General features: G+C 37.1%; 1 protein-coding gene across 3 annotated transcripts in view; it reads left to right on the forward strand.

Annotated features, from left to right (window-relative positions):
• The window catches only part of Cfap69 (cilia and flagella associated protein 69), a 67892-nt gene that overhangs the window by 28331 nt on the left and 16725 nt on the right, over positions 1–22836 (forward strand). Inside the window, exons 1-10 of one of the 3 annotated variants that reach the window (XM_005387990.2) lie at positions 1933–3669; positions 4610–4708; positions 6590–6757; positions 6862–7039; positions 9672–9795; positions 12316–12364; positions 12448–12569; positions 15576–15792; positions 18808–18972; positions 22338–22456. In XM_005387990.2, the coding sequence (XP_005388047.1) occupies positions 3633–3669; positions 4610–4708; positions 6590–6757; positions 6862–7039; positions 9672–9795; positions 12316–12364; positions 12448–12569; positions 15576–15792; positions 18808–18972; positions 22338–22456 (1278 nt within the window). In that variant the 5' untranslated portion in view covers positions 1933–3632. Of the gene's footprint in view, positions 1–1932; positions 3670–4609; positions 4709–6589; positions 6758–6861; positions 7040–9671; positions 9796–12315; positions 12365–12447; positions 12570–15575; positions 15793–18807; positions 18973–22337; positions 22457–22836 lie in introns of those variants that run through there. The other 2 variants (XM_005387987.2, XM_005387988.2) reach the window with 2 other exon arrangements.

A 22836-nucleotide genomic window follows, 5' to 3' on the forward strand; every position in this document is an offset into this window, starting at 1 on the left:
ATTTCAGAAAGTTCCAGTGTTTGACTTCCAGTTTAATCTATCTCATTGTGCTCTAGGCTTGTCATGAGTAGACTTGGAGTCTGGGGTTGCATTTTCCTTCTGGGTCTTGTCGTTTGCTGTTTTCCCTTTTTTATTTTGTTTTGCTTTCTGTGTTGATGCTTGCCAATTTCTTATGGTAGCTTTATCACTAGTATTGAGGCTTCCCTAGGAGATGTCTGTTCTTCAGGGATGTCCTCTAGATTTAGCTGCTTCTTTATAGCTATCCCAATAACTGCCAATTTCTTGTGATAAGTTTATCACTAGTATTCAGGCTTCCCTAGGAGATGTCTGTTCTTCAGGGATGTCCTCTAGATGTCACAGGTTCTTTATAGCTATCCCAAAAACCTACTTTCCTAATTTGTAAAGGATGCAATGTTACTATTTGGTTCAGCACCCAGTCCTTTGATACTGGCTTGTGGTTGTGATTATGACCCCATACAATCACAGTGTTATCATACAGGGGAGAAAAACTGATTATAACATGTATGATATCCTGGCTAAAGCAGTGCAGTTAGTAATAACAGTAGTTTCAAGTGTAGCTTAACTACTGACAAACTAACTATGATAACCATTAACCTGCTACCTGCAACCACAGGAGCAAACTCTAAAGTTATATAACAAAATCAAATATATACCATGTACTTATATGTAGTGATTTTCCCCCTTAGTGGAGTGATTTTACCCTTTTTCTGGAGGTTGGAGGGTTAAGATGGGTAGGGGACAGTATACAGTGATGAATGAGGTCAAAAAAAGAGGAGCCAAAGCTGGAGGTCAAAGGATAATCACCCGAGTTTTGGGAAACTGGAGGACACAGGAGGGAAAGAATGAAATAGAATGCAGAGCAGTAACCAGAAAGGGAAGAGACAATGTTTACTACTTGAAAGTTTTAATTCAAAAAGTAGTTGAAGAAAGAGAGAAAGAGGATGAGTAGAAGAAAATGAAAAAACAGGTCAGAAACATAAACAGTGAAAAAAGTAGGAAGAAAGAGAACGATAATGGAAAAGAAAGGAAGAAAACAAGAAATGAAAGAAAAAGTAGACCCTAGAGAGGAGAAAAAAAATGAAAACAAAAACAAAAATAACCACAAAGTACAAGGCAAACAACACAACTTCCAACCAGACAGAAAACTAATAGCCAACCAGACAAACAAGGGAAAATGAATGTAGCAAAATATCTCTGGTGTTTATAGTTCTGCAATAGTGTCCATGTCAGATCCCAGAAACGTGCTGTGTATTCCAGCCAAGTTTGCCATGGGAATCATGCTGGGAATGGAACTGATCTTGGCCTCTGGACGTGGAGGCTGGGACTGGTCTTCTGTTGGTGGAGTTCTCCAGAGCCCAGCTGCTGGCTCCTCACTGCTTCTTCAGACATTTCCACGTCGCCAGTCTCGCTGATCACTCTGCAAGCCCTGACCAGTTGTCCTGGGTCTCCTGAGTTCCAGTGGTTTGCCCTCCAAAGGCATGTGTGTACCTGCAAGTCCAGGACCGGTCTGTCCTGGGTCTCAGTCTAGTTTTTCCTCTTTGGCAAAGCCAAGGTGTGAGGAGGCAGCTGCCAGGCAGAGGAACCCACTCATGAACTTATTTTTAACTCAGAAAGTTTATGCCCTCTTCTTTCAGGAACCCCATGTCTTCAGCTTTGAACTCTTATGCTGAGTTGCTAGAATCATTGAGCACCTTACTGTTCATTAAAAGATCTAAGATTTTAAATACAAATTATAAAATGAAACATTAAGAACTTTAAAATGCACATTAAGATTCAAGTACCAGGGGCTGGGGATTTAGCTCAGCGGCAAAAGCGCCTGCCTGACAAGCGCAAGGTCGTGAGTTCGGTTCCCAGTACCAGAGAAAAACCAAAAAAAAAAGATTCAAGTACCATATTTTATACAAAAAATATGAAAAATATAAATACACATTTATATCTGCTTGAGATTATTATATTGTTATATACCAATGATATTGATACCTATTGATATTGTTATTGCTTAACTTTCTAAAGAGAGAAAATAATTTCCTAGGAAATGAGGCCAATGAAACACTCACTGTTTTGAGTAAGCCCCTGAGACCTGATAGCATGTTCCCAAAATAAATTCTACATCGAAGTTATGCCTATTAACTGAGGTCTTTATTTGTAAAAGAGAAATAAAAGATACATGATTGACCCAATAAATCTTTTTAATGGTGATTGCTCAATAGTTTTATAGAGGATAGGTGAAGGTGTCATGGATGTTAGATTAAACATAAGGCATTAAAGAAAAAGACCTTAAGAAATAAGGTTGAGAAATAATGGGAGATTTTAACTTTGTGAATCTGTTATAAAAAGAAACCAGCCCAAAAGAGGACATGGTAGTATTAACAGGTAAGAAGTGTAGTTTTTGTTAGCAATACTATTTTTAAAATGTCTCTGTTGCCCTCCTTATTTTAAAATACTGCCTCCAAAACTGTTGGCAGAAATTTGCAGGATAAACACATGGCCATTTCTTATTGTCAGCCTACTCTCCTTAATGACTGTCTACCAATAAAACATATTACTGTTTGATGGCAATATGAACTCTCAGCTTAATGTGTGATCCCTTCATTGATTGCTTACTGCAAATGCTACTCATCTGTTTTTTTTTTTAATTCTTGGAAGCATGAGTTTAAACTAAAATACTTGTATATAGTATGAAGTATTGAACAGAGGCTATTTATGACTGTTACAATAACTTCCAGTTTCTACTATGTACTAGTAAGTTATATTTTCTTCGAAATTATATATAGATATTTGTAATTCAAGAGCCGAATTCCAGAAATGTGTAAGGAAAGAAGTCTGACCAAAGTTGTGAGAAATGGTTTACATTTACAAGGACTAAAATGGTGGAGAAGCAGATGAAAAACCCTAGAATTTACCATAAATTTGCATGGTTGGCTAGTTTTGTCTGAAATGTTTAATTGTTCTTGTCACCTAATGCTTTTCAAACCATAGTGATTTCCTAACTCCAAAAGAAGGGTCTGAAAAGTAAAATTGGGGGAATAACCTTTACTTTTCTAAAGTGACATCTTCTGCAAACAAATTCTCCCTAATCAAGACTGAGGCTTTCCCTTGTGTCCCCTCCTTGTCTTCTTGTTTCCTCACTGCCGACCGCTCCTAGACATGAATGCTAACAAGACCTATGCCAAAACTCAGGTCTTGGGGGAAGATCAGCCTTCTCAGTCTTTGGCTCACAGAGAGTCCAAGCAGGTTGGGTTCGATCCTAACACAAATGCTACAATTCCTGTTGTCCTCAGGCATCCCAAGGGCACAGGTCACTTGCAGAGCCGCACAGATTATCTTCAGGTTCCCCTGAGGATCATCCCTGTACATTAATATGGTTTAAATTACTGTACAAGCTAAGGCTAGTTCAGTAGTAGTTTATATATGGCTGAAAAGGAACCTTCCCTATTCTCCAACCCCACCCCAGTAACTTGAACGTAAAACTATTTTTTGCTGGGCAAAGATTCCTGAACGGTCTTTCTTCTAGCCTGCCAGCAAAATGAAGAGGGAGCTCACCTGGAACTTTAGGGATATGATGCATTACTAATGGCAGCCAGTTGCTGAGCAGCAACTTGAAAAGAAAAATGCTAGCCTATGCCTTGGAGATAGCAGCTAATACAGGTAGCGCTTACTAGATATGCCAGATACATGCTAGGTGCCATTCTCAGCACTTTTCTCATTGTGCTAACTCATCTGATTCTCGTGACCTCAGATGTACTGTAGCTATATTGTTATACTCATTTAATAGATAAGACAGCTAAGACACAAGTTTACGCAGATAGTAATTATAGTAGAGCCAGAATTTCATCTTAGTCTGGCTCAGCATTTATGTTAGCAGTCATTATTCTGTTCTGATGAATTGAATGAGGGGCCCAATGTAGAACGATAAACTCAGGTTGTCATTGTATGTGTGTGTATGTTTGCATATGTAGTCATGCACCATATCACCACATTTCAGTCAATAACAGATCGCATATATATCAGATGGGTGGTACCATAGAATTAAAATTTAGCATGAAATTAGCATATGTCATTACTCCCATGTTTGTGATAATGCTGGTGTAAATAAACCTGCATTTCAAGGTGTACAAAAGTATAGTGCACACTTGTACAATCATGTACAATACATACTTGATAATGAACACTTGTATTGTGGGCCTATGAATTTACTACTATATTTTTATCACTCAGAGCATATTCTTTCTATTTATTAAAGAAAAGTTAACTATAAAGCAGCATAGCATGTTATGCCAGCAGCAGCCTTCTACATCTGGTGTTTACCGTGACTCTTGATTGCACCATTTTCTCTTGCACTTGATTTAATCTTCTGTTTGCCTACGTACACTCTCTGATGTTCACATAATGAAATTGCCTGATGACACATTTCCCAGAATGTATCCCATCATTAAGTGATGCATGACTGAGTATGCATGCCGTGGTAAAAGTTATGGCTTCCAGGTTGAATCTCCGATGGGAATGTTTCTTATAATATTTTGTGCTTTAACTTTGCAAAGAATCTGCAGCAGTGTTATCACATAGCATTCCTTTATCCTTCTGGCAGGTGACTTAATGAAAATACCCAGTTCTGAATTGAGGATACAAATCTGTAAGTGTATTGTCAACTTTTATCATGCAGAACCACCAAAGAAGCATATTCCAGGTGAAGTCTCATTGATCTGTCATCTCATTTCCCTCTGAACTGGGAAGACACAAAGGGCTCACCAACCTAGTGCACTAAAAACTCTTGGATCTTTTTTTGTAGTCTTGACCTCTTCAATCATCTTTCAAAATTATATATATATATAGGTTGGGGGTTTCCATGAGATTTTTATTGCCAGATATTTATGACTTAATTAACTCACATGTAAATAAGCTTATAATAGTTTTTATTTATGTTACTTAAATTTTCTAATAAAATTATTTTTTCTTATATATTTAAAAATTAGTAGTCCTAGCAGATGCAAGGCTAGAGAATGGTAGTGCTAGGAGAGTAGAGACAGCAAGTTTGAGAAGGAAGGAGCACAGCTAGTTCATGAACACGGACTTGTATTTTAAGGTCAAATTGTAAAGAAGCAAGATGGAAAATAGCTTAACTGGTAGCAAAGTTAAAGAAAGGTTATTTGGGTTTTATTGTTCTTAAGGTAGAGAAATAAAGTTTTTTTAGACAAAGGAGCTAGAATTTAGTGAGTGGGAAATGAGAGGGCACAATTCTGGGAAAAGAAAAAGGTATGAGAAGTTACAATTAAGAGCACAAGCTTGCAGAATACAGACACCCTTTGTAAAAAAAAAGGAAGCTAGTGGTGCACCAGTTAACACAGGAGTTCTTGAGAGTCATAAAGAGTGTTCTGTCTGTCACAGAGTTGGTTTCAAATGATGGGCATGGGGGTACCTCTGGAACCACAGCTACAAATTCCACACTAGAGCAGTTGGAAGAGACAAAGCTCCGGAGATAGGAATCAAGTCCATGAGCCTTTGAGTTATCATGTCCTTCTATGGAAACATAAACTCAATAGAAAAAAAATACATAGCAAATATAAAGCACATTTTGACTATCCATATAATAGACTATTATACAAATAAAATCATGATTGGGGGAAATAATTTATAGCTTAGGGAAAAGCTTATCACAAATTTAGTGGCCTAGGGTAGAACATAAGATTCTGTGCATAAGTCAAAAATCTCAGCAAGAAATATTTTAAAACAGTAATGTTAACTCTAGATGGTGAAATTACAGGAAAGCAAATATTGCAAAGTTAAGGAATCTAATCAGTCTCAAAAGACAAGCTGTTCAGGGAATTAGATAAGTGAGATCACCAAAAGAGAAGAGAGTCTTATCTCAGATGAGCAAGTATTTATTTATTTATTTGATCCTTTGGACTAAAATGTAATTAGCCGGGCACCTGTCCAACTGCAACAGAACTTAAGGCAGAAGGAAGTTCTTGTGAGACATTCCAAGAATCAGTCTTCCCAAAATACCATTTCATTCATGACCATTTATCAAAGCAGCATTGTATTTTTGCTCTTATTTGACCACCGACAGCATGTGATTGTTGTCCTTTGAAAGCACCAAAGTAAGGCACTGTCTTGAATAGGGAAAACATTCAGTATTTGTAATCACCTCATTTCCTTTTACCAGAAAGTTATATCTATTGAGAAATAAGAAATGTTGTCTCTTTTAGAGGCTGAGATGTACTTTGAGATCTTATTTCAAATGCAACTCCAGGAATCAGCAAACTGTGGACCTCAGCACTGCAAATAAAGTGTTGCTGGAACACAGCTATACACCTTAATTATGGTGTTGTTTATGGCGGTCTTCTCAACATGTTGTATCATGTTGTTACATGATACAACACTCTAATTAAGAAGACAGAAACCTGTGTATTTAAAATGCATACTAGCTGGTCCTTTAAAGGAAAAGTTTGCCCAAATCTATGCTAATTTTTAAATACCATATGTTTTCATAAAGTTGTTATTATTACCATTAAGTAACAAATTAATCATTCCTTTGTCTTAATTATCATTGTGTGGAATAACCATACAGATTTACTAACTGTGTTAGGTTACCAGCAAGCTAGTTCATCATACAAGGCTAAAATGGCTGAGGTCGGAGGATTGGCCAAAACAATGGTTCAGTCAATGGCCTTGCTTGAAAATCAACTCATTGAGAAACTTTGGGTGCTTAAAGTTCTGCAGCATCTCTCAACTTCTGGTTTGTATCCTGTTATTAAATTGGAATACCTTATTGACAATTATTTTTGTTCCCATTCAACAATATAAAGGCTATAGAACATAATTTTTAAAATTTCTTTTTAGAAGTTAATTGTGCTTTAATGGTGAAAGCTCAAGCAGCCAGCGAAATCTGTGTTCACCTCAATGACCCAGATCCCTCTGGACAGCTCCTGTTTCGTTCATCAGAAATACTTTGGAACTTACTGGAAAAGTCTCCAAAAGAGGAAATCATACAGCAGCTTAGTACCTTGGAATGTTTGATGTATGTATATGCGACTGAATAGGAGCATCTTTTATCCTTAAAAAAAAAAAGTAGCCAGAGATGTAACTAACATCTTTGACTCCCTATTCCATTGGGAGTGCCTGTCTGATTAATCCCCTAGCTATGTTTCAGGACATTTTTGTGTGTGCACTATTGAATAACAATAGATCCTCTGGGTCTCCGGAGGAAGAAGCCATGCTTTTCTTTGTGGAAGGCTTTTAAAATAGCCTGTTAAGGCTAAATTATGCCTTTGCATGTGTATAGAGTAAAATTAGACATTTAGAAGAATTATTTCACTTATTCAGTGAATCTCTTGTAGAGGGCTTACTGTCTTCCAAATACTTCGAGAAAAATCAGCAACAGCAGAATATAAAATCAACAACAAATAGCTTTTCTAAACACAAGTAATGGACTAACAGAAATAAATTGGGAAAACAATTCTATTCACAATAGCTTCAAAAAAATAATAACTAGGGATCAATCTAACCAAGGAGGTAAAAGATCTCTACAATGAAAATGTCAGAATATTGTGAAAGAAATTAAAGAAGACACCAGAAGATGGAAAGACGTCCCATGTTTATGGATTGGCAGACTTAATATTGTCAGAATGGCCAGTTATCAAAAGCAATCGACAATAACAATATGTAAAACAATAACCATTGATAATTTCCTACCAGTTTGTCTGTAATTTGATAAGCCCACCCCCTTATTATGTTATCCTTCTTTTACTCTTTAAAATAAAAATTTTTTTTAAAAAAAGCAATCTACAGAGTCAGTGCAATCCCTATCAAAATTCCAGTGGCAGTCATCATACAAGTAGAAAAAAAAATTACAGAATCCATATCGAGACACAAAAGACCCAGAATAGCAAAAATAATCCTAAGCAAAAAGAGCAAGGCTGGAGGCAGCATAATACCCAATCTAAAATTATACTACCAAGCAATAGTATCAAAAACAGTACGGTACTGGCATAAAAATAAAAATGTAGACGAATAAAACAGAATGGACTTCACAGAAACAAACTCAAGCAATCACAGCCCTCTAATTCTGGACAAAGGAACTAAAAAATATTCCTTGAAGAAAAGACAGCCTCTTGTGAATAGTCAGCACTTTAGGGTAATTTCTTTCATAACATTTAGTACACTTTTTCTTAGTTGTCTATTTACTTGTCCTTTTTCTCTAGTATAATGTAAATACCATGAAAGTAGAGAGCATGGCTGTATTTTTTCCAGTTGTACTTTTATAGCCTAGTCCTAAACTTGGCACAGAGCAGACAGTAATCATTGATTGAATAAATGAATAATAAACTTGTAGGCTTACTTACTTTTATTGCTACTGTTTTTTGTTTCAATGCAGTTTTTTTGTTTTGTTTTTTTAACGGTACTGAGGATTGAAACTAGGGCCTTTGCACTGAGTTATATCTCTCGTCCTTTTTTATTTAGAGACAAGGTCTCGGTAAGTTGCCTAAGCTAGGCCCAAATTTACAGTCTTCCTGCCTCAGCTTCCCAGAGTGCTGGGATTACGGCTATGCACCACCATGCCTGGCTTAAATGTGTATAATATATTTTGATCATATCCATCCCCCACTACCCTCCCTTCCACTTCCCTTCCACTTAACCTTTTCGCCTAACAATAGACTTCCTTCTACTTTCATGGGTTTTTTTTTTTTTTTTTTTGGTTCCACATATTAGGGAAAACATACAATATTTGTCCTTCTGAGTCTGCTTTATTTATGCAACATGGTGGTTTCCAGACACACCCATTTTCCTGCAAGTGACAAAATGTCATTATCCTTATGGTTGAAATAGATCTATCTAACTATCTGTCTGTCTGTCTATCTGAAGGCAGCTGCACAGGGCCAAAAGTTAAGGATAAGTCAATCCCTAAATAGAGACAAGGATACTGTGAGCATGAAAAGTGAAAGTTGGTCCCAAGAGGCAAAGTTACAGTTGTCTACTTGAGTAGCAACTTGACCCAGACTTGAAGAATTAATAAGCACTTCCTGATGAACCTTAGCCTACTATCTGAGTAGTAAATAGGAACTGGCAACACAGAAAAATTTTGCATGCAGAGAGCACCCTAGATGGGGAGTAGGGGAAGAAATGAAAACGGAATTTAGCAAAATCAAAAAACTTAAATTCATTGTAGTAAGGCAAAAAAAAAACCAGGGTAGAATGGTAAGAGATGAGGCTAACAGTGTTAGTAAAGATTAACAGGGAACCATAACATCAAAGACCTAAGATGCCTTGACAAGAGGAAGACTTTGTTGATAGACACAGTATTTCTATAGTTCAGGTCACCGTAACAAGTAGCACAGACTGAGTGTTTTGTAAACAACAATAATTTATTTCTCCCAGTTATGGAGACTAGACCCCTTGATCAGGGTACAGATGGTGTCTCTTCTCAGCCACAGACTGCTGACTTCCTGTCTCTTCACATGGAAAAAGATGTGCAAAGGAGCCCTCTGGGGTTCCTACTATAAGGGCACTAATCCCATTTGCAAGGGGTCTACCCCTCATGACCTAATCACCTCCACAGGTCCCATCTCCTAATGATGCTGTATGAATTTTGGAGGAACACAACATTGAATCCATAACAACAGTATTTTTAAAATAACGGTTTTATTTTCTAGGACTCTGAAGGAAGTATTTAAAAATCTGTTTATGAGAGGTTTCAGTCATTATGATCGCCAGCTTAGAAATGACATATTAGTGATCACTACAATTATAGCTCAAAACCAGGGAGCACCAATGATTGTAAGTATAAGTCAAATTGTATCTGTTTTAATTGCAGAGGTGGTGGGCATGGGAGCCAGAAGTCTGAAATTATGTTGTAATATTTATGTATTTTTTGTAAGGCCAAGTCATATTGTAATGTCATGATGGTCACCGTTATACTTTCACTGTGCCAGTCCTTTGCATTCCTTCAGAAAATTTCAATACACCTCATGTTTTATCATTCACACACAGATCTACCCTTTGTGAGGCTTTTCTTTCCTTCCTCCCCTGATGAGGAGTCTCCCTCTGGCACCATTTCTCTTTCCCAGGCAGAACTCCCTTTACCTTTTCTGCTGATGCAAACGTGCTGGCTGCTCTCAACAGGCTGATAGCTTTCTTTTATCTGCAAATATCTTTAATTCACATTCATCCTTAAAGTGTACGTTCGCTGAATATAGAATTCTAGGCTGAAAAAATCTTTTGTAGAACTTTAAAGATGATGTTCCACTGATTTCTGGTTTCCCATTTTTTTCCAGTGAGAAGTGCTTGTTATTCCAAATTGTTTCCCCTTGTGCAGAGTATCATTTTTTTGCTCTGGCTATTTTTGAGCTTTTTTACTCTACCTTTGGTTTCCAGAGGTTGTCCCAAGATGTGATCGCCTTCATATTTATCTTGTTTTTGTGTTTCATGGAGCTCTTCGGTGTATAAATTTAAGTCTATAACCAGATAGGGAGAATTTGTGGTCATTATTTCTTTAAATATTTTTAAAACCCCATTCTTGTGTCTCTGTATGCTAGAACTCCAATTATTTGTATGTTTGACATTTTGATATTGTTTCATAGTTTGTAAGGCTGTTTATTCTCCTTCAATCATTTTTTATTATTAATTATTTTAATGTAAGTATTTAAAATCACTGGCTTCTTTTTTTTCTATTACTAATCATATATATATATAATTTTTTTGTCTTTTTGAGACAGGGTCTTGCGTATGCAGTTCAGGCTGGCCTTGAGCTCACTTTGTAGCCCAGGCCGGCCTTGAACTTGCTACGATCCTCCTGCCACGGCCTCCCGAGTGCTAGGATTACAGGCGTGTGTCACCACGTCTGGCTTGTATATTTTTTAATTTAGATATGTCTTTTATTTTTATAATTTCCTTTTAGTTTCTTTGTATAGTTTCTGTTTTCTACAGAGAGTTGCTGTGTTTTCATTCAGTATGAGCATCCTTACTCTAGGCTCTGATATACAACTCCTAGGAACAGTTTTTATTATTAATAAGCATTTAAGTACTGTCTTAGTTACTTTCTTTGTTGCTGAGACAAAACACCTGACACCCAGAGTTAAAGGGGGAAAGGTTTACTCAGCTCCAAGTTGGTCCATTTAGAGGTTTCAGTCCATCATCGGCTGGCTCCAAGGCAAGGTGACGTGGCAGACAGACATCACAGAGAAGCGTCCATGGTGCCCACAAGGTACCAAAGCAGTGAGGCAGGAGAGAGAGAAGCCTCTTTCTGCCCCTTGTACTGTACCCGGTCTATGAAGATTAGGGTTGTGCCAGTCCAATCAGTGGGCCAGTTTACTAATCACACACCCTTAATCCCAGCATCACACACTCGGGATTCAGCCACTTCTGAAAAAACCCATGACTGCATGAGGCTCTGGGAGACATCTAGACCCGAACCATAACAATTAGTGGAGACATGCCTGTGGTGAAGAGTTCAGATCCCAGTTCTGTTGTTCTTGCCTGACTGAGAGTTCTCTGCTCTTGTGCGCCTAGACATCAGCCTGTGACTTGAGAAGGGTTTACGTTCAGTAATTGGGGTTCCGCCTCCATAGTTCTCTCCTTTGTGGGATTTTCACCCTTTACTGTCCTGTGACTACGGTTATCTCTGTTGTCTGATTCTTCAGGCCACTAAGACTTCAGGTATACTCAGAATTTTAGTGTCCGCGCAAGCTACCAGGTAGGGCCTGCGCTTGTTTTTTTAAAAGGGAGAATAGGAATGTACATAGTGCCATTTACATCTTTCAGAGTTCTCACTTCCCTTCAGTCTCTACTTGTTCACTTAAAGGTATAGATAATGAGCTCCTGAAATAATTGTATAGGCCTGACACACTTTGGGTTCTTATTAAATTTTAAACCAGCCGAGCATGGAGGCACACACCTGTAATCCCAGCACTTGGGAGGCTGAGACAGGAGGATCACTGCAAGTTCTAGACCAGCCTGGGCTACAAAGTGAGCTCAAGCCAGCCTGAACTGTATAGTGAGACCCTGTCTCAAAAATAAATAAATAAATAACTTTTAAACCATCTCCTGGAAAATATTTGTAGAATAATGTAACATACTTTTTAGAACCTACAGAAGCAAATTTAAAATTAAGTAAAATACAAGGCTAACTATGTGCTTTTATTTTCTTACTTTATTCTTTCCTAGTATTAGTACTTATAAATTTAAATGAATTACAGTACATAAATTTCATAAATGGAGTGATACATAAATTGAATGTCTTTATCACAGTTTCCATCCCAAATAATTCATCTTTCTGAATGTTTTGTATTTTGATATTAGGAATGTGGCTTTACCAGAGATCTGATCCTGTTTACAACTTTTAATGAAGGTAAAAAAACATAAAACTTTAAAATTCTGGTAATTGTCCTCATGTATCTTATATATCATTTTATTTTATTTTTTTCTTTACAGTTAAGAGTCAAAACCCTTTGGTAAAAGGTCTTAAGCTGTCTAATTCCTATGAAGATTTTGAGTTGAAGAAATTGCTATTCAACATAATTGTGATCTTATGTAAAGATTTGCCTACTGTACAGGTAAAGAATAAACAAAATGAGAAAATACAGGTCATCTCACTTTGTAACAGAACCTTTTCAAAGTCATGACTAAATATTTCGTCCGTCCATATCTTTACCATGAAAAATAACATACTCCTCTTGCTTTGAATTTCAGCTTTTTAAAAAACTTGCACCAGGCATGGTGGCTCACACCTATAATCCCAGCACACAAGAGGCTGAAGCAGGGGCTGGGGATTTAGCTCAGCGGCAAAAGCGCTTGCCTGGCAAGCGCAAGGTCATGAGTTCGGTTCCTGGTACCAGAGAAAAACCAACAAGAGGCTGAAGCAGGAGGATCCTTGTGAGTTCGAGACGAGCCTAGGCTGTATAGTGAGTTCAAGGCCAGCCTGAACTACATAGTGAGACCATGTCTCAAAAACCAAGAGAACAAATTTTAAATTTCCTTTTCTTACCTGTTAATAAACAGTGAAATAAATTTAAACCACATAAGCCAAAGGAAAACAGCAGAAACTAAGAAATTTGCTGATGTATGAATATTTATTAGAGCTCCTGGAGAGGGTAACACCAAAGGAAAGAAGTTCATCCAGGCCTGTGCATCTGTTTCTGATAATGACAAGGGACAACTTAAAGCTAAAATAAATTGGTAACCTCTGTATCACCAACTTCAATCCCTTATGAACTTGCGTTTTCTTTTTTCTTCTTTTCTGGGGTTTGAACCTAGGGCCTTTACACTGAGCTATGTCCCCAGCCATTTATTTTTTATTTTGAGACAAGTTCTAACTCAGCCACTAAATTGTCAGACAAAACTTGAACTTGTGATCTTCCTGCCTCAGCTTCCCAGAGAACTGGGATTACAAGTGTGTGTCACCACAACCAGCTTGAACCCCCTTTTTCTTTACACAAGCCTAATATCTTTAAGGTTTTGATTATGTATAGATTAAATTAGTACTTTATTTCCTATATAACAGCATAATGAGATTTGAAGAGAATCGGAACTGAATTTCACTTCTCACGTAGCACCTGCTAACTGTGTGGCCTCAGCAGATTACCTACGCTTCCAGAGGTTCAGTTCTCCTCTGAGGGGAAAGATCAGGAAACATCTGCCTCGCTCATAGGGCTTGTGTGAGGTTGAGATGAAGGTTTCATAAACTAAAGGGACAGAAAATTATATTACAGTTCTATTGGCTTAGTTACTACATTAATTAAAATTTCCTTTTAGTCCTAAAAGTCTTTAAAGCTCTTTTTCTTTTCATAAAAATAAAGGGAAATTCATTCTACCCATATCAATACTGATAACATAAATGTGGTACAGTACAGTGTGGTAAGGCTTTAGTCAGGCAGAATTCCAGTGCTGTTGTTTTCCTGGAATATGTCCTGGAAGACGTTTTTAAATTTCTGTAAATTCTAGGTAGCTCACCTTCCACATGGAACTAAAATATCATCGTGGAGTTATTATGAGGATCTGAAGAACCCAGCATTTTTTTGGTGTGTGTGGACTCTTCGAGAAATATATATATATATATTTTTTTTCAATGCTTAGAAAAAGAAATTGTGCCTAGAGTTATAACTTTATTATTAGTATCACAAATATATAATGTATAGATCCTAAGCATATTTTCTAAAATACCAAATAGAAAATCATTCCATAAAATATGATTTATTATTACAGTAGAGTGTTATATAACTGAAAATGACAGATACAAGGGAATAAATAAAATTTGCCCTACACTTTATAAGCCAGTTTTAGTTGACTGAACATTTCACAGACAGCAGAGTCCATTATCGAGTTGATAACACATACGATCTTTGCAGTTCACAGAGCCCTTCGTAATCATCATCAGCTTAATTCTCACAGTGATGCTGGAATGAGGGGTTAGTCCTTTTCTCTCAACTCTAAATCTTGTGTCCTTCCCATATTACACTAAAGTGAGAGGCTAGTGGACTACTTAGAGAATTTAGAAAAATTAATAATTGCTATTTTGGAAAAACCTATAGGACAATGTCAAATTAGTGGAAAATTAAGTATAATATTGCACATACTTTATGCTCATTAATTATAATTATGATCCATCAGAATCAGCTATATTACCTCTGTTGTCATTTTATAATAGCTATGCATTCTTATTTTATTTTTATTGAAATGCTAGATTCGGGGCTGGGGATTTAGCTCAGCGGCAAAGCGCCTGCCTGGCAAGCGCAAGGTCGTGAGTTCAGTTCCCGGTACCAGAGAAAAACCAAAAAAAAAACAAAAAAAGAAATGCTAGATACAAGAAAATTTTAAAATACGAGGCATATAATTAAACACAGCTTGTAACCCACCTGACATTCACTTGATGAAACACTTGGAGAAGTTATTTTGTGTGTGGTTAAAGATTAGCTATAGTCATTACTTTAGAAAAATTGCCTCTTAAGGTACACAATGAGTCTATGAGATGTTTCTTTTGAGGGCTAGGGTATAGTATGTTGGTAGAATATCACATAGCATGCACGAGACCATGAGGCTGACCCCCTGCACCCCCCAAAATTCCTTCAAAAAGGCAGAGGGGGGAAATGCCAAGGTTTATTTGCTTCAAATTTTCCACTTATATGGTTTTATCCTAAGCAGAAGCTAAATTATATATATGTAAGCCAGAGAGACAAAATAATTGCCCGTTACTGTTACTGTTTTGTTTGGAGTTTTTGTTTCTGTGTGTTTTTGGTACCTGCCATATATGTGATATTTAGAAAGGGAATGTTTTGAAATGATCATCGATAGCCTGGTGTGGTGGCGCAGGCCTGTAATCCCAGCTCTTGGGAAGCTGAAGTAGGAGAATCGTTGCAAGTTCAAGACCAGCCTGGGCTACAAAGTGAGCTCAAGGCCAGCCTGAACTGCATAGTGAGACAATGTCACAAAAACACCAAAAAAAAAAAAAAAAAAAAAAGAAATGATCATCAACAAACTACAAAATTTGACCTCTTTAATTTTCTTAGATTAAATAAAGTTGTTAATTATGTGTCTAACAAAGTGTCTTTGGTCCTTTCTCATAGCTGTTAATTGATGGCAAAGTTGTTTTGGCTCTACTTACCTATGTTAAAAAGCCTGAGAAACACAAAGTGATGGAATGGTCTGCAGCACAGTACGAAGAATTACAACTGCATGCGATCGCGACTTTGTCCTCGGTTGCTCCCTTGCTAATAGAAGAGTACTTGTCGTGCCAGGGAAACGCCCGTGTCCTGGCGTTTCTGGAGTGGTGTGAGAGTGAAGGTGAGCGTCCCTTCAGGAGTCTGGCCAAAACTGAATCTACCTATTTTCTCAATTCTCAATATATATAAAGTTATAGTGACAAGAAATAAAAATATGTAACTCTGTCCTTTTAATATTAAAAAAATTGAGATTTCATAGTCAGATGTTAGTAAATGTTATAACAATAGTTGATACATGCCTAAATCATGATATAAATTGGTTTAAATTTTTGTTCTATTAGGCCTCTCCAAAAATTATATTTAGAAGGAAATGAATCCTGGCCATGTTTTATTACATTCATTAAACAAGTGTTTCCTTACTGTCTGCTAGTTGCTAGATACTATTTTAGCTGCTCAAAATACATTTATATTTGAAATAAAAATCCTTACCTTCATGGAGTTTAAAATATAGATTTCTAGCCAAAAGTAATAACTCCCTATATAATCTATCAAGTTAGCAGAGCATAGTGTGTATTATTTCAATTCTTGGAGAGGAAATATGTAAATATTTTAAATATTCATATATTTTAAAATTTGTCAGAAAAATACTGTTTCTTTTTCTTTCTTTTCTTTTCTTTTCTTTTTTGTTTCTGAGATAGAGTCTCACTATGTTGCCCAGGCTGGCCCTGAATTCTTGGGAATCCTCCTGCCTCAGCCTCCCAAGTGCTATGATTATAGGCATGCACCACCACACCAGGCACTATTTCTTTTCTGCTAGCAATTTTGCTCTTAAATAATTTTGTATGGTGCATTTGTGTAACATCAGGAATAGCCAGGTGTGTTGATACGTGTGTGTGTGTGCTCCCAGCTACTTGGCAGGCTAAAGCGTGAGGATCATTTGAATTCATAAGTTTGAGGCCAGCTGGGCAACCTAGAACCCACCTCAAAAAAGGATATTCTGTATTATTTATTGCATTCATGTCCAAAAAAGGGAAGGGGATCAAGAGATGGATGGAGAGAGAGAGAGAGATTGAGAAGGGAAAGAGGATTCTGAAAAATTAAGAGGTATTATATACATGGACCAACTCCCCACAAAAAAGTAAACATTATGTACTATAAACATGCACCAATAAAAATTTTGAAACAGTATTACTCATTTATTCATAAAACAGGTAAAAAGTTTTACCTTATTTTCATGTTTCTAACATATAGAGTTACTAAATTTAAGTCACTTTTCACTAAACAAAACAATTATTTGTCTATATTTACATCATTTATGTTTACAGAAGACTGCAAAACAAAAAAATACTGCCTACTCAGAGAGCACAGATAGCTAACAGTTGTTGAGTATCTACTATATGCTAGATCTTAAACACCTTAGTCCACCTGAAAAACCTGGAGATGGGTAAAACTCAATCTCTGAAATTCAGTAACTTGTTCTTGGCCACACTGTAAGTAGCAAAGCAAAGTTTTAACTCAGGTTCCAAAACCCACACATTTAGCCAACACCCAATACTCAGGCAAGTATAGTATTTGAAATTTTTAAGCTTTAAGCATAAAGCTACTTTTTAAAGAAACTTTTAAAGAAAACTTAAAGAAGGAAAGACTTGCCTTGCTTTTTTACCAAGCTATAGTGGATCATTTTTCATATATCCATAGTAATGAAGTGTGTGGTACTGGGCCAGTGAACGGGGATATATGGAACACTGACATTTCATTTTCAGAGACCATTTTTGCAATCAGTGAGTGAAGGATACTGAATAGTTGTCCCCAGTGTAAAAAGGTGAAAATTAGATCCTTCCACTTTGCTAAAAAGAAGATAAATAGCAAAATGAGTTAAAGATTTAAATAGGAAAAGTTTAAACTGTAAAACTTTTAAAAGAAAACATGGGAAAATATCTTTACTATAGATACTGCTATTAGAAAAGATTTCTTTAAAAAGAATAAGTTTAAGCTATACAGGGAAAAATTGATATATTTGACAATCGTAAAGTTTCAAAATGGTTGTATGACAAAAATCGGAATAAAATATCAATCTACAATTTGAGAGAAGCCGGGCATGGTAGCACATGCCTGTAATCCCAGCACTTGGGAGGCTGAGGCAGGAGGATCGTTGCAAGTTCCAGACCAGCCTGGACTACAAAGTGAGCTCAAGGCCAATCTGAACTGCATAGTGAGACCCTGTCTCAAAAAGACAAAAAAAAAAAAATTTACAAAAATACAGTTTGAGAGAAGACATTTACTACCCCTGTGACTGGTCAAGAATTAAAATCTAAATTCATAGACAGCTCTTAATATATAAGAAGATAATTCATTAAAGTGTTATACAAAGGGTGGGGACTAACATGTCACAGAAAAAAAATCTTGAATTTTTCCAAAAACATTTAAAACCTTCAGTCCTATTAGTAATCCTGGAATCACTTGCCATTTGAAATACAAATTCAGATAAAAATGAACTACAGTTTCACACTTAACCGATTTGAAAAAAAATCAATCCAGTGTTAAACCTTGGGAAACAATTTGGCAACTTGCTCATCCTCAGTGAGTATGGTGGTCCTGGTGTCACGTGGAAAAACCCCTCAGCGTAAAGCAAACATGACCCAGAATGTTTATCATGGCAGTTTATACTAGTAGGTAGATAAACTGTGATTCATTTATACAGTGAATACTGAATGCAATTAAAATGACTGATCTAGGTCTACTTATGACAATGAGAATAACTTTCAAAACATAATATTGCATATCTGAAAGTTACAAAACATACATAAAATATATTTTTGAGTAAAATTTTAGGGCACATATTTCAATCTGAGAATAGAAGAGGGGGATAGGATATTTTCTACACAGTGAAGAAATACGGCAACATTTTGACATCTGTTTAAACTTATGTACCCCAGGGGCTGGGGGTTTAGCTCAGCGGCACAGCGCCTGCCTGACAAGCGCAAGGTCGTGAGTTCGATTCCCAGTACCGGAAAAAAAAAACAAAACCAAAAATAAAACACAACAATAAACTTATGTACCTGACACATTGTTTATTTGAAATGTTTTATATTTTAAATTCTTTGATATAAAATAAATGATTAATTTTTCTCCACAGATCCCTTCTTTAGTCATGGTAACAGTTTCCATGGTACCAGTGGCCGTGGCAACAAGTTTGCACAGATGCGTTACACTTTAAGACTCCTGAGAGCCATGGTCCACCTTGAAAATGAGACTGTGAATGCAGATCTTTGTGAAAAGGGAACAATTCAGCAATTGATAGGTAAAGTTTAATGTGGTAGTTACCGGTAAAAGAAAAAAAAAAAAAATATATATATATATATATACACATATATATATATCACATATATAAGAGATTTTGTTTGAAATATTTTTCTACAAATTTATTTCATCTTTATGGCTGAGAAACTCCTGAATATTTTCTTGATCTTTGTTCACATTTTCTTCTTAGTGAAATCTCATCATCATTATTCCTTTTTGTGTGTTTTTTTTTGTTTGTTTTTTTAAGACAGGGTCTCACTCTGCAGTTGAGGCTGGCCTTGAGCTGACTCTAGCCCAGGCTGGTCTCGAACTCACAAGAAGCCTCCTGCCTCAGCCTCCCGAGTGCTGGGATTACAGGCGTGCCCCACCACGCCCGGCATCATTATTCCTTTAAACGTTGGTTTCCTCCACTCAGAGATCATTTGATCTATGGTTATCTTTTTAGGGCATTGTGGTGTTTCATTTGTCTAATAATATGATCACTACTTTTGGCCAAGCATTCCAGAGCCATTTTAAAAGAGGATGACATTATATTTCCGATTGCATTCGCCACGTTAGCACACAGGTACTTAGCGTGTAAGTTTGCAGCTGACTGTGGTAAGCCCCCTTGTTCCTTGAACTGTGTACATGTAAGCTCAGTGTAAAATTCAGAATCCCTAAACAAAAACTGATTGACCTTTTAGAATGTAGAGTAGCTCTCCAGCCCTCCCCTTTCCCAGTCTGAAAAGTCAGAGTTGTTTCAATCACGCACAGTCAGTGACTGCATATAAATCATGTGCAGTTGGCCCTCCATACTGTTGGATTCTGCGTGCAGGGCTTCAAGTAACTGCACATCAAAAATAGTTCAGAAATAAATACTATGACTGAACTGGGAATGTACAGTGTTTCTTTCTTGTCATTATTCCCTAAGCGATATAACATTTTCATTGTATTAGGTATTATAAGTAATCTAGAGATTATTTAAAGTACACAGGAAGATATGTTTGGTTTATATGCAAATATATACAAGGGATGTGGACATCCATGGATTTTGGTAACCAAGGGGATTCTGGAACCAGTCACACAAAGACACAGAGGGATGGCTCTAACCTGATCGTGTTAACTTCCATTACTGTGACAAATGATGTCTGAAATAAATGAACTTATGAGGAGCAAAGGTGTGGTTTGGCTCAGTTTCACAAGTGTCAGTCTGGAGTCAGTTGGCTTTTGCTTTTGGTCCTGTAATGAGGCGGTTCATCGTGGTGGGAGCACTTGAAGAGGAAGCTACTACCGCATGGTGGCCAGACGTAAGAGAGAGAGAGCGAGGAAGAGGAAGGGGTCAGGCCCTCTGTGAGCTTGCTTCCTTCCTTCCTTCCCTCAGCCCCTACCTCCCAGTAGCATCAAAGCCTTCCAACACAGCAGCCTGTGAGGGCAGTCAAGGTCCCAATTAAAGCAGTGCCAGCTATCCATTAGTTACAAATGCCTGCTGCACAACTGTTCTACCTTTTCATCCAACATTCGTAGAAAGGGATAGAGCCCTCCAATTACAATGCTAGTAAGGGAGATGAAAGTGTATTGAAAAGGGAGTAGGCAAAAATGTCTGCCTTTTTCCTTTAACTAGTAAGAAGCTGATCTTTATCACATGAGTTCACAGAGGCAGGGAGCTCTACCTTTTTTAATCTAACAGCTGTGGAGTACAGTAGCGACCTGCTCAAAAAACAGTAATTGCATTATAAGTTGTAAATGCAATTTCTGTGTAAGTATAATTTCTGCATAGACACTGGGATCACAAACATGTATATATCAGGACACTAGAGACCCTGTCCCTGAGATAACTAAGGAAAAGCACGTGTACCAGGAGAAAAGCATATATTACCTAAGTTTGGATTAATCAGGCTATCTATACAATATGTGTTTGAGGAAGAAGAATCTGGAAGAAATAGCATGACTTGGAATAGAATAAGGGGAGGGGTAAGGCAAAGAATTAAAGGATACCTGAATATGAAGAAAATAATCCAGTAAGAATGTATTATATGTTACCAGCTGCAGGGAAATTTCAAGCCTGTACTCAGAATGAGATCATTTAAAAAAAGAGAAGGAGACCTGGGCAAGGCTGGTCTCAGAATTCTTGAAGTTGTTCCTGATGAAGGAATGCACACCCTCTGTCTAGGCCTGGCCCTTCATCAGATTCCTCCCTAGGGTCTGGCCCTCCACCTGTATTCCATCAGGGACAAGAGTAGTTCTTTAAGGCCAGCTGTGGATATAGCTGTGGTTTCCTTGGGAACATACCTTCATGCCTTCCTCCTAAAATCAGTGACCACTTTAACAGAGGAAACAATGTTTTGTTCAATATTTTAAGCTTAAGGGGCAGGAGGACATAGCTCTGTGGCACAAGCGTCTGCCTGGAGAACGTAAGGTCCAGAGTTTGATTCCCAGTGAAATTCATTTTTTGAGGCCAGATTTCATTGTGAATGTCATTTCCGCAGTGATAGTGGCTGATAGTCGCTGTTTTTAAATCTTTTTTAGTGTTGATTAGAAGGGAAGGGTTTTGAAGGACATGGAATTCTGCAACCTAAAGTTGTTGATGACATTCTCAGAAAGATGAGAAAATGCAGAGAGAAAGATGAGATAGAAACAGACGTAGGCAGGTCTTCTACTTTTGTTAAAAATGAAGAAAGGGGTGCTGGGGATTTAGCTCAGTGGCACAGCGCCTGCCTGGCAAGCACAAGGTCATGAATTCGATTCCTGGTATTGGAAAAAAAGAAAGGAAGAAAGGAAGAGATGAGGCAAACTACAGTCAGAAATTTGGCCATTATTTGCAAAGGCTTTCCTAGGGATTGAACCTAGGAAACACAAGCCTCAAACTGGCAATCCTCCTGCCTCAGCCTCCCACATGGCTGGGATTACAGGTGTATGCCACCACTCTCAGCTGTGGGGGAATCTTTTCATGACACAACATTAATTCTGTACTAGAATTTCTATATATGTGGAACTAATAATTGTACTGAGACTGTCTACATATGTGGGGCTTTACACATGTTTATAAAACTTCTATGATTGATTGTATTGAGAGCTTAAGGAATCCACTTATCTCCCCTTGTCTATAATTTCTGCATCAGTATGCATTGAAAATAACCTCTCTAAAATGGTTTCCCGGGGCTGGGGATTTAGCTCAGCGGCAAAGCGCCTGCCTGGCAAGCGCAAGGTCGTGAGTTCGGTTCCCGGTACCAGAGAAAAACCAAAAAATAAAAATAAATAAAAATAAAAAAAAAATAAAATGGTTTCCCTAGGTGAAGAGATTTTTTGGAAGTATTTCCAAAATGTGACTGATCCAAATTTAAAAAAACAGTGTCCAATAACATTACATTCTTTAAATTTTTATACCAGGAATCTTTAAAAATATTATAAGCCATCCTAACGAAAAAGAAGAGGCCATTCTTTTAGAAATCCAGTCTGATATATTACTTATCTTATCTGGTCTTTGTGAACATCACATTCAAAGGAAGGTATGTTTGCCTATAAATCAAAATTTTGTTCAGATCTCCCAATCAACTGAAACTATGAATTCTTTAAGTGCCTATAATGTCATTTTTTAACCTTGTGAAAGTTTAATATTCTTTTTTATAATTAGAGTATAATTACAGTAAAGTGTGTAGATCTTATATATTTTGGTAGGTTTTAATGAACATACTCCAGTTCAAATATAACATTCCCATCTCCCTATAAGATTTCTTTATCCTCTCATCCAGCACCTTCAATTAATCACTATTCTAATTTCTATCCCTATGGATTGACTTTGCCCAATCTTTAACTTTACATAAATGAAATCACACAATATATACTCTTTTGTATCTGCTTTCTGTTATCCAGAGAGAAATAACAGCGA

The sequence above is a fragment of the Chinchilla lanigera genome, unplaced genomic scaffold, assembly GCF_000276665.1.
Source record: "Chinchilla lanigera isolate Chin_1 unplaced genomic scaffold, ChiLan1.0 scaffold00031, whole genome shotgun sequence".
NCBI lineage: Eukaryota > Metazoa > Chordata > Mammalia > Rodentia > Chinchillidae > Chinchilla > Chinchilla lanigera.